At 38.9% G+C, this 13,020-nt stretch overlaps 1 protein-coding gene across 1 annotated transcript; it reads left to right on the top strand.

The window, feature by feature from the left end:
• The first annotated feature begins 6,662 nt into the window (after positions 1-6,662).
• On the top strand, positions 6,663-12,100 carry LOC129268844 (uncharacterized). The gene is made up of 4 exons (XM_064104298.1): positions 6,663-6,766; positions 7,665-7,725; positions 8,831-8,949; positions 11,651-12,100. Exons 2-4 carry the CDS (start codon positions 7,671-7,673, stop codon positions 11,831-11,833), a joined length of 357 nt encoding a protein of 118 aa, XP_063960368.1. The 5' UTR covers positions 6,663-6,766; positions 7,665-7,670; the 3' UTR covers positions 11,834-12,100.
• Positions 12,101-13,020: the final 920 nt, after the last annotated feature.

Below are 13,020 nucleotides of genomic sequence, written 5' to 3'. Positions count from 1 at the left end.
GCCAAAAGCAGTATCAATGTGAGGGAAAATTCCGAACCACTTTTTCATTTATTCGAAACTCGGGGTCATATTCCTCATACTTTGCAGCACTACAGAGAAACTATTTTGAAATTGTAGAGGAATAAAAAAAAATGGTCCATGGAATAATTCCAGTTTATTAGCTTCATAAAATAACACATCGGATCTGCAGTTAGTGCATGCAGATAAGGAGAAAAATCAGCTCACAATACCTACAGCTGATTAAATCGCCAGTTCATCCATTGTGACGTCAGCGCGCAGAGTGTAACATAGGCGCAGATCATGATGCGCACAAACATAACTGTGGAACGTCCTTAATTGCCCTTTCCCCTAGATCCGTACATGTTCAGACATGCTCCAGTTCGTCAATATCTCTTGATATTGAGAAGGACATTAATACATAAAATGGAGTGCCTTACATAAACCTCATAAAATATCATTTTGCACATGAGCAAAAGTCATTTTATGTTCTTGTAATACGATATAGAAGTAGGGGCTGCCTCCAATTTGTTTTCATATTAATTAGGTAGTCAAGTGACCATCGTGACATTTCATATCCAGCAAGACACTGATTGGTCTGAACCACTGTCTTTAATGTTAAGTCACGAAACCTCTCTTCATCGGTATTTTATAGATTCCACCTGACAATTCGTGCCCCCGCCGCGCTTAGAGTGACATTTAACTCGTTAAAGTTTAATATAAGATTTAAATCTACCGTTTCAATCAGAAATTGACTCAATAACCATGATAACGAAAGTGGATTTCTAAATAGTCCCGAGTTCGGGTGGTTTTATCAGATGCAAATGGGCGATTACTTCCGTTAACTGGTTAAGTATTGGAAGGTGTATCGATAAGCACGGTGTGCTTATCTTTGGTGCTTATACAGTATGAGTGCGTATTGTATTAATGTTCGCCATCTCATGTGCCAGCATAGTGTGCCAGTGTGTGGGGGCATTTACGCTTGGATGAGGGTGTGCGCGTGGGTTCTCGTGTGAGTGAGGGTGTGGGCGCATGCAGGGGCGTCGATCCATTTTTCAGATTGGGGGGCAAAATTATGAATCAACGGTCCCGTTCCAAAGGCGCTCGATCACACGAAACACACCCACACACACACACACACATAGGCATATATATATATATATAACTCATGAGAAAGAGCCACATATCTCACCAAAAAATTAATGCGAGCGCGAAGCGCGAGCTGAAATTTTTTTGTATACTGACCTGAAAACTGGAAAAAGGTACCTGTTTAGGACTGTTTGTAGTAACTCATGAGGAGGATACATATCTCACTACACAGACAGGGGCCGCGGAACCGGGGGGGGGGGGCTGGGGGGGCTTCAGCCCCCCCACTTTTTTCCAAAACCGTGTACAAAAACGTAAAAATGACCATATGATTGTGATTTTTAGCATGGTCAGCCCCCCCACTTTGAAAACCGTTCCGCGGCCCCTGACAGATAATGCAAGTGCCGAGAGCGAGCTGAAGTTTCTTTATATTCTGACCCGAAAGCTTGATATTCTAAGCATTTTTGGTACCAAGGATTAAGATGGGTATCTAAAACAATAGATGCGAGCGTGAAGCGCGAGCTGAAATTTTGATATTTCGATCTGAAAAAAAAAATGACAGTTTAATGGACGTTTTTAATAAAGAACAAGATATTTTGCAAATCGAAGCGGGAGTTCTTTTGAGGCTTAGAATTGAAAACGGGACTTCTAATTCACAATTTAATCATGAAAAGTATGGATTTTTACTACAGAATCGATGCGAGCGCGAAGCGCGAGCTGAAATTTTTTATATTCCAATCTGAAAAAGCGGACATTTTGAAAGCGATTTTAAATAAAGAATGAGTTGTGTATCTCAATCTCGCTAGCTGATTTCTGTGTAACATTACAATCTTATTTTGTTTTTGCACATGCGGAATTATTGGGGGGGTGGGCAAAACGATATGTTTGACCCCCCCCCCCCCCCAATATTTTCATTGGTGGGGCGATCGCCCCCCCTGCCCCCCCCCCCCCCCCCCCCCAGGATCGACGCCTCTGGGCGCATGGGTATGTGAGGGTGTGTCCGTGGCGTGACTGTGTATGTAGCCTTTGCATGCGTGTGCACATACCATTACCTATATAATATTTCACGGAATATTTTATTTTATTATTTTGTTTGTTTGCTCTTTGCTATGTAGGATAGGAATCACGTTAAATGTTGGTAGGTTATCTATATAGTGATCTATTGTAGTAGGTTAGTACTGTAGCAGGTCCATGATCAGTCATAGTGGCTGACCTTATAGACGACAGAAATTACTCGGGCCTTTTTTTATCAAAGTGGAGACAGTGGCAGAGTAGGGATTTGAACTCACAACCTTGTGATTATGAGTCCAATGTTCTAACCACTGGACCACACGACCCACACATTGACCCATCTATTGAAATCTTCAAATTATGAAATTGACAAATCAAAAGCACAGAAGCATGATAAGGGATGATGGTGCAACTCCTCTGCATTTCCAGGGCTTGCTTGTGGGCACTTCGTGGTCTAGTGGTTTTGACTCTCAAACAGATGGTAATGGGTTTTCATTCAGCAAGAAATGTATCCACACTGTGCTACTCTCGACCCAGGTCAGGTGAATGGGTATCCACCAAGATTTATTTCTTGAATGCACTGAGCACCGGTGATGGTAGGTCGAGCTAAAACCTGTGTAATATTAGCCACGGTCTGTATCCTCACGCAAAATGCGTTTTCTGATTCAAAAATTCGTCTAATATTCATCGCGTCAACCACCATGGTGAGCTTTGGATATTTTATTTCATTGTTAATTTTTAAGCAACATTATCAAACAGAAATAAGCGACAGTAATTATTAGACAAATTAATGCAAATCTAAGTCAATCGAGATTGTCAACGTTTAAGCGAATAGCATATGATGTACTTAAAAAACGATTTTATTTTCCACAAACAATGAAATGTACTTTATCAAATACCTGGAAAACAGTGCAATACTACTGACGGGGCTACCCTTTATAAATAAAACGAAATAATAATAAAAATGATAATAAATTGTGTTAATGATGGGAAAGGACATTTTCGTCGACAGACGTTATTGAAGTTAATATACAGAACCAACCTTAGTACTATCAGTCGCGTTTTAGTACTTCAGTTTTTTTTTTTTTTATAGTACTGGTATAGGTTGTTTTGGAACCAATCTTATGTAATCAACCATTTGAATACCGCAAATGGTAACGATTTCTAGGTAATAAAAAATGAAATTAAACGCCCGTCATATTAAAACAGTTACTCTGCACATGGTAATGTACCAGTACCAGGAGAGGTTACGAGGACAGACATTAAACATAGAGCACGGATCATGAAAACAAGTTTGGACTGAAAACGATATGGTCATGATTTTTAAAGTTGTTAATGCTTTATATCATCAACATGGCTAATGCGTATCATTCATGTTGATCAAAAGTAAAATATTTCAAATGACCTGTATTGCCATTAGATTATTTTTTAAATTCAATTTAATTAACATTGCATTGACCCCAAAGGGGAACATGGAATATATTGCCAACAACACAATCGTATATATGACCAAGGTCGTTAGTTGGGGGCAATATCAATTCAATTTTCCAATTCAATTCATTTATTCAACCATCATCATGCACAAACAATTACATAAATACAGAGAATTATACAAATAGATAATTATACAAATACTAAACATAATAGAATGATGGTTTGGTGACCACAGAGAAAGCAGAGCTTATAAAAAGGGACCACCGAGTTAAAATGTACACTAAAAATACATACAACAAATAATAATAATTACACTAAGTACACCGATGCAACAGCCAAAAAAAAACAAAAAAAAAACAAGGGGGAAAAAAAGGTGGGAGGGGGGGACTTTCAATAATTATACAAATGCTAAACATAATAGAATGATGGTTTGGTGACCCCAGAGAAAGCAGAGCTTATAAAAAGGGGCCACCGAGTTAAAATGTACACTAAAAATACATGCAACAAATAATAATAATTACACTAAGAACACCGATGCAACAGCCAAAAAAACAACAAAAAAAGGGGGGAGGGGGACTTTCAATGGGGGAAAAAATAAAAAAAAATTGGCAGAAATTTTTTAAGTACATGATAACTGATAATGTTTTCTGATAAGTCTCTTGAACCTAAAAAGAGTTGAACTGGATTTTATGTCAGAGGGGAGGTTATTCCATAACTTTGGAAAAAAAATTTAAAGGAATTTAAAGATATAGTTGATCGAACTAAGGGTAGATGAATTTGATTGCTTTGGCGAGTAAAATGAGAGTGTATTGTAGAATTTGGGACAAAAATGTCATTGAAAAGAGGAGGCAAGATTTTAGCATAAAATTTATACATGAATACGAGGGAATTAAATGATATCAAGTCCTGTACTGGCATTATGTTCAGTTGAGAAAACAGAGGCTTTGTATGAGTGCGATAGGGAGCGTTTGAAATAATGCGAACAATTTTTTTTTGTGAAATACGTAGGGGAAGGCGGGGTAAGTTGAGCATAGGGGCAAGTTGAGCCACCACCCCCAGGCTAATAATGAATGAGTCAGACATTGTGGTGGTGTCATGTATTGATGACCCACTGCATAACCCTCAACCCCACCACATTGTTTTCAACTTTGAAACAAAAAGTACTTTTTTAGAGGGAAAAATACAAATTTCAGCCAAAAAAGTAAAAAAGGGTGTGAAATAGATGAGTGCTTTTTACCCACACACGTCTTTGAATATATTATAGAAATAAGGACAATATTGTTAGTCCAGGTATGGATTCTCACTCTTGTCATAGTCTTTTACATGATGGATGCATAAGAAATGTATGGATGTGAAAATATCGCAAAAAGTTCGGACGGGGCTAATTTAAGCCAACCAACATGGGGCAAGTTGAGCCATGGTAACTCATATGGTAATATATAATAAAAAAATTAAAAAACATAAAAAGCCATTGATATGCAGGCAGAAAGGAGCAAATTCACATGACAGTTCTTTTACTTTTAGAAGATGTAAGTATTTATAGAGAATTAGCAAGTGAAAAGACTTTAAATGAAAAATTGACATCCTGGTTCTCCCGCATACATTTTGTACATAGTTTTTGTGGCTCAACTTACCCCAGAAGGTGGCACAACTTACCCCAGAGATGGGGCAAGTTGAGCCATTTGACATCAGTTTTTTCAAAGGTCACAACGATTTTCAGTGTGGGGGTAGAAAGTTATATATAGGTGAAAAATATTTCCCAAGAATCAAATTTAAAGGCAAGGTACTTATTTCTACAATATTACTAGTCATATCAATTCTAACATGCAAAATGCAAAAAGTGTCACAACTTACCCCGCCTTCCCCTAGTTTATCTAAGTGAGATTTGAAGGTGTAGCCCCAGACAACATTGCAATAATTCAAATGGGGTAGTATGATGCTATTATATAAAGTAATCAAAATTGATTTAGGAACATAATGTCGTAACTTGGACAAAACACCAATGGATCTTGATATCTTTGTACTAATAGAAATAATATGAGATTTCCAAGACAGATGTTCGTTTAAAGTCACACCAAGGAATTGCATATTGTCAACCCGTGTGATTAGATTACCACCAATATGAACATCAGGAAGATTAGATGGGGCATTCTTTCCATTTGTTCGAATAATCATATATTTGGTGTTCTCAAGATTAAGGAATAATTTGTTGCAAGCAAACCATTTGTTTAAATATTGTTTTAATATTACCCGAAAGAGGAGACAGTCAATTTTATTATCACTACCTACATCTTTACAATGTGAAATTCAGGCTACTATTTGGAAAAATTTATATACCCTGTCACTGCTTCTCATTTTAGGTTATTCATGATCTGGAAATTGTGACTGCGCAGTCGCACAATATCATGCATGGCACGCACATACACTTAGCGTGTAAAATGTTTGCGTTTGGCTAATTTGCAGTATCATCATAGATGTGGATATACTTTTCGCCTCTATGAGTATCATGCGCTGCATAGTACATAGCAACGCAATTTCTTAATTGCGCTTCTTCAAAAACTGGTTCCAACCAGATTTCGCAAACATTGAAATTAGCAACCAAAATCGTCTCCTTCTGCGCAAGCGCCAGAAAAGAATTATTGCAAAAGTTGCCCTATTTTTATATTGTAATCCAATGGGCAACAAATGCTTATCTCTTTGGTCTCGGATTTAATCAAGCGTGCGAAATATGTATTTTTTTCAAGCTGCTAAAATAACAATAATCTATGTTTGATAAAGATATTTGTAGGTTTAAATTAGAAATGAGTTTGCGAACGGTAAAACATATCCTTGTGCTTAATGCGATTACCTAAAATTTATCTGGTGACTTAACTTTAAAGACTGGGCTATTTGACGCTGCAAGAAAACAACTTTAACGAGCTTTTTTTTTTTTTTTTAACAAGTTCACACCTAGTTACCAATAATGCACATAGCATTTCCATTTCTTTTAAAGCAGGATAAAAGAGCATTGTAGATTAAATGCCTTGCTCACGGGCATAGCTGCTGCCGCGGCCGAGGATCGAACCCCAGACTTTTTCATGTTTAGCCAGGCGCCTTAGACCACTCGGCCACGGCACCTCCACTTATTGTTGTTGCAGGGACGCCGATCCATGTTTAAGGAGGGGGTCAAAAGTGAATTAAAGATCAACAAGTTCGATGCAGAATTTCGCCGAGAACTGGACAATGTTACAATACAGTGGTATGTCCATGCCCTATTTGGTTTTATAGTACTTTTTCAGTTCTTTTTAAAATAGGAGTCAAAATTGCTTAAAATATCATGAATTTCAAGTTGTCAAAATTACATGTGGAGGCAAATCGAGTTGTTTGCCCCCCCCCCCCATATTTCAAAACGCCCCATGGATTGACAGAAGCAGATAACCAATCAGTTGCAAGTCATGGTGATTCCCCGGGGGGCACTTCCATTGACGAGTGGATACCATGCGCGACCATGGGGTCTCGAAAAGCACCCCAAACACGTATTTTCCATATTCTGAAAATGCACCCCTTAATGCACCCCTTAACAAGTATTGGCGTGTGAAACCCTACCCTTAACAAGTATTGGAAACAAAACGATACTCTTGGCAAGTATTCCCTGAAATGAACCCCTAAACAAGTACAGCGATATCACGGGTCCGTCGGTCGACGGTTTTACCTAATTTACACACCACTTGGTTTAGTAGGGCCGCACCTTCTACACCTCGCGCAAATGGGACTCTAAACACGTAGTGTTGGGGCAAAAAGGACATCCTTTATAAAACATTTTAATTTTGTTTTATAATCCCCGCAAATTTGACCCTAAACACGTAGCTTTCTTGGCGAAATAGATACCCTTTTTTCATTATTTTTGCTTTTTGTTGACACCCTTTATCACGTTACGTACGTAACGTGTCCTATCGTGAAAAAGACATCCTTTTTACGTGTTTTTTGGTCGCACATGGTATCCACTCGTCAATTTTAAGTGCCCCCCCCCCCCCGGGTTGATTCATCTGGAATGCACGTAATCTCAATTAATTCACTTTTCTTTGAATGATATACATGTACATAATATAGCCATATGATTTTGAAATAATTATTTATTTTGTCTTTCTCTCTTTAAGAATAGCATGTCCAAAATGAGGTCGTCCTTCGTTTTAGCCATTCTGATCTCAATGGTGGCAGGTAATAATTGTTTTGAATTATGTACTTGTTTTTGTTATAAATATCATTTCTTAATAATAATAAATACATATAATAACTTATAATTTCAAGAATAATCATTTAATATTTCTAAAACTTAACATATGTGCTTTAGGTTTCACATTTAAAATAGCACGATTAATCTCCTGCAAATTAGAAGTAGATGTCTCTTTAAAACAGGATTCCAACCCAAACAAAAGGTTGGGTTTTTTAGGAAACCAAAAAATCAAATAAGTAGATAGATGAAAGTTTGTACGATATGTTATCTGGCTATAACTTCTTAAACGTTGTAAAAATAGGTAACCACCTGTAACCATGGAGATTTCAGATCGTCTGCATTGGAAAGGTCACATAAGACAATTACTCCGATACATAAAACGGCTAATTTACACACACACACACACCCGCACACACACGCACACACACACACATACATACATATACAAATATATATATATATATATATACAAATATATATATATATATATATATATATATATATATATATATATATATATATATATATATATATATATACATGCAATTTGTTAGGCGCCATATCCATCTCGTAAGAGTTGTTTTCAAGGCGCCGAATTGAAGGGGGGGGGGACAAAATTACAAGTAACAGAAAATCATTGCTAAAATGAGTTATAAAGGTAAGTTTTTAGCTTGATCTTAAATGTTTTGACACGCTTGCTATCTTGGATCTCGTCGGAGGAAATTCAAATTTTCTTTCAAATTATATTCTTTGTCATGAAGACAAAAAACAATATGGTACCTAAGTTATTTATTGATGACTATCCCATTAGAATTGGTGCTAAGGAAAAAATCACCAATCCCTGGTAAATAAGTACAAGGCCTATGAGAAAATTGTCCCTACACGTCTAATTATTACTTGCCCAGTTGGTAGGATTTTAATTTTAAGACGGTTGTTACTCTCTTATTGCTTATCCCATTTCTTTCAGAATTTCACCATTCTGTTTTGATTATCTTACTTCTTTTTCTCTATCACAACATTTTATGACCAATGCTGGATTCCCCTTTAACCTTGCTTTGAAATAACTATTCTCTTATACTTTATTTTTAGGTATCGTGGCTATCGACTGCTACCAATGTAACGGTTCCGGTTGTAAAGACCCTTTTGACCCAAGTGGTTCCGGTGTCATTAAAGGTTGCACTACTCCGGAATTTTTCTCTCATTGTCAGGTAAGAGCTGTTTGATTAATAATGCTCTTCTCAATATTTTTGTTATTATTGTTATCATTATTATCTTTATTGTTATTATTATTATTGTTTTTTATTGTTATTATCATCATCATAATCATCATCATCATCATAGGATACGGTATTGCGTGAACGTAGCAAATATGTTTATTCTTTAGCAAACCTATCGGCTTTAAACCTTCCCCTTGGGATTTATAACTCGAAAACAAATTCAGACACCCCAGGTTATTCTCGGGTACCAGGGGGCCGTTTCATTAAGCTATTCGTAAGATAAGAGCGACTTTAAGAACGACTGGTGATCCTTTATTTTGGTAAATGGTATATTCATTGGCGATGGTCTAGAGCGTAAGAAAGGATCACCAGTCGTTCTTAAAGTCGCTCTTAACTTACGAACAGCTTTATGAAACACCCACCTGGACCATACCAGTATGATGTGGCGGACCACATCTCTGTCAAAGAAAGTGCGACGGAACCTTGTAGTTGTGCAGGCATGATTTTGCCAATCCATATGGCTCAGTTCCGCATGCGTTGATAGAGTTTGCGGTGGATTTCTTGTGGAATTCTCCTAAGGTAGCCAGGTATGTGATGCAGTATTATGAAGGTTTCAAGACGAGGTTCTTTACTCAGCAGTATACTATAGACTGGCAGAGTCCGGAGGTTGGTATCCCGTTGGTGTTCCTTTGGGATGTGCATTATCTCCCATTTTGTTTGTGCTTGTTACGAATGTCCTCTTAAGATCCACTGGAGGATTTGGATGTGGTGTGACTTTCCCTGGTGCAGAGGAACTGCCTCCAATTCGTGCCTTTATGGACAACCTTACTATTCTCTGTCAAAGTACGAAGGTTTCTAAGGACATTCAGGCTAGGCTCGAAGAGTTAATGGATTGGGGAAGGATGAAACTCAATACCAAGAAGTCCAGGGGCGTTTTGTGTTTGAAGCTTCTTGGTTGACACAAGGTAGGCTGAGTGACTCAAGGAGGTTACTTCCGCTTCTTGTTGTGCTGGGAGGAGATCCCATCTATCCAGGAGCAGCCGGTTAAAAGAGCTTTACACTAGGCCGTTGGTAAACTGAAGACTTGAAAGACATAGGAAGAATTATAAGGACACTGAGGAGCAGATCAGGAAAGGTCTGGAGTCAATTGATAATTAAATATGGCCTCTCAGGCAAACTTAAATATGGCCTCTCAGGCAAACTGTGGTGCCTTCAGTTTTGGCTGATGCCACGCATCGGGTGGCCATTAACTTCTATGAAATGGTTGTCGTGAAGCCATGGAGCGTAAGATTAATGGCTATGTCGAGAGGTGGCTGGGTGTTCCAAATTATTTGACCAACGTTGCCCTCCATAATAAGTAAGACAAAGTTGAGAAAGCCAAGATAATTTGTAATGCTTCGTGCTTTTGTAATATCAGAGATTACCAGCCTGGTGTTAAATCGGGGATGAAATGGCAGGCCGATAAGGCAGGGGAAGAGGCTGAGTCGACGTTGAAGAATAAGGAGATAGTCGATGCTGCCAAAACGGGTCGTTTGGGCCTGGGCTGGACTTCTACCAAGAGGTGGTCAGCGCAGCTTCAGCCAGAGAACAGCGCGACATAGTCGTGGAGGAAATATGAGAGGGTGAGGAGGAGAAGAGATGGACCAGAGTGGCTGGCCAGGCCCAGCAGGTTTCGTGGACGAAGTGGAAGGGGGCTGGAGGCAGAAGGTAGACACGGTCTGTGCTATGGCAGATGGAGCCGTTTCGAATCTATTTCGTTGTTCGCTCGACCTCAGATCTCTTGTCTACTCCTGTTCCTCAGCAAGTGGAATGACGAGCCTGACGGGTGTAGTGCTTTTGGAGGCAGAGTTACCCTCCAGCGTATACTTAGTGTCTGTGAAGTTAGCTTGTATTTTGGGATGTATACTTGAAGGCATAACCAAGTTTTGTAGGTTGTTAAAGAGGCGGATGTAGGTAAAGAGGGTGAAATCTCATAATTCTGGGAAGGGTGCTGGTGCTAATGGGGTTCGCCCCATGTTGATTTTGTAAAGGGAGGGGGCCAGGCAAAGATCAGGGGCAATGTCTAAAAAGCGCCCAAGATACTGTATTGTCTTCAGTTCGTGATTGGCAGGTTAAAGTCGACCTGGACAGAAAAGGGAGTTTCCCACAGCATGCATGTGATGCTTACAAATCTCTGCCTCACTATTGTTTTGTGGACTGACTCTGCTAAGGAAGTAGTCCTATCAAATGAGCGTTGACTATCCCTTGGGAGGATAATTTTGATTATACCTTTGAGCGGAAGCTCACAAGATATTCTGAACTTGTAGCATAGTGTACGTGATCATTGCCTATGTGTTTGGGGAGTTAGAGTGAATAAGCATGCCTGTAGGGCCGTTTCTGAGAAAGCAGAGGAGGGTTCTGCTTGGATTTTGGACCAAGTATGTCCAAAGGAAGAGGGTAACCAGAAATGAAGCAATTTTTTTTCCAGAGGGAAAGACGGTGCTTTGCACTGCTGGCACACCACCAAGAGGGAGTATTTTTTATAATGAGCCGAAACTCCAAGTGACTGGTGAAAGAACAATTAATCCTTTCCCCTGATAATGCATAAGAATGCATTCTTGTGTTTTTATTCAGCTATATATATGTATGTATGAACAAAATTACGTAACAATTACATGTTTATTTGTTTGTTTGTTTGTTTTTTACTATGCAGAAAATTGTTTACGGATCGGAGGTGACTCGATTCTGCGCTAGTTCCTGTCACGAAGGCTGTTCGGGTGACGTGTGCACCCACTGCTGTACCTCCGATTTCTGCAACGGAGGGAACGCCTTGACAACCAGTCTAGTAACCATGGGTGTGGTCGTGTTTGCGGGCTTTATCCTGGCCAGCCAATAGGATTGTAGAATGCGCCTCACGTGACCGGATCGTTGCGACACAGGAAACCGTCTTCAGTGTTTCGATCTCCGAAAAGTCTAAGATTATAAGAAGTGTCCCTCAAAATAAAGTAGAATTATGTACATTAACGATTAACAAAATAGGCTCAGCAACGTGAATTGAAATCAGTTATTGTCTAACATGTCAATCACTCTTGAAAACATTTGCAAGTCCCGATTTTCCGTATGAAAATTCAATTTTCGAATATTAGATATCTCCCTCTCTCGACGATGTTTGTTTGCTTTGTTTTTGTTTTATTTGTTTACTGTGGGCTCTTAAAAATAGTAGTGATTGGATATTAATATGCTTCGACCAATTTGTGTCGTGAAATTTCATGCAAATTCTATGCTGTACAAATTTAGAAGATCAAGGACACTTTAATATTCATCTTTCCTCTTTTTATAAACTTTATTCATCGCAAAAAAAAATCTGATCTGCTAATCTCTGATAAAAAGAGTATGTCTCGTTCCCGGGGGGGGGGCCACTGTCATTGACGAGTGGATACCATGCGCGACCATGGGGTCTCGAAAAGCACCCTAAATACGTATTTTCCATATTCTAAAAATGCACCCCTTAAAAAGTATTGGCGTGTGAAACCCTACCCTTAACAAGTATTGGAAACAAAACGATACTCTTGGCAAGTATTCCCTGAAATGAACCCCTAAACAAGTACAGCAATATTTTATTATGTCACGGGTCCGTCGGTCGTCGGTTTTACCTTTACACATCATTTGGTTAAGTACGGCCCCATCTTCTACACCTCGCGCAAATCGGACTCTAAACGCGTAGTGTTGGGGCAAAAGGGACATCCTTCATAACACATTTTAATTTTGTTTTATCATCCCCGCAAATTTGACCCTAATCACGTATCTTTACTAGCGAAATAGATACCCTTTCTTCATTATTTTTGTGTTTTTGACACCCTTATCACGTTACGTACGTAACGTGCCCTTTCTTGAAAAAGACATCCTTTTTACGTGTTTTTTTTTTGGTCGCGCATGGTATCCACTCGTTAATGTAATGGCCCCCGGGATCTCGTTCAATTTTTTGTATCACTCTTGTATGCAGGGGCCATGGAACGGTTTAGAAACTAGGACCGGGGGGCTGACCATGATAAAAATCAAAATCAGATGATCATTATTGTTACG

The sequence above is a fragment of the Lytechinus pictus genome, chromosome 9 (assembly GCF_037042905.1).
Source record: "Lytechinus pictus isolate F3 Inbred chromosome 9, Lp3.0, whole genome shotgun sequence".
NCBI classification, from domain to species: Eukaryota; Metazoa; Echinodermata; class Echinoidea; order Temnopleuroida; family Toxopneustidae; genus Lytechinus; species Lytechinus pictus.
Note: the sequence above shows the minus strand (reverse complement) of the source record. Positions and strands in the feature narration are given on the sequence as shown.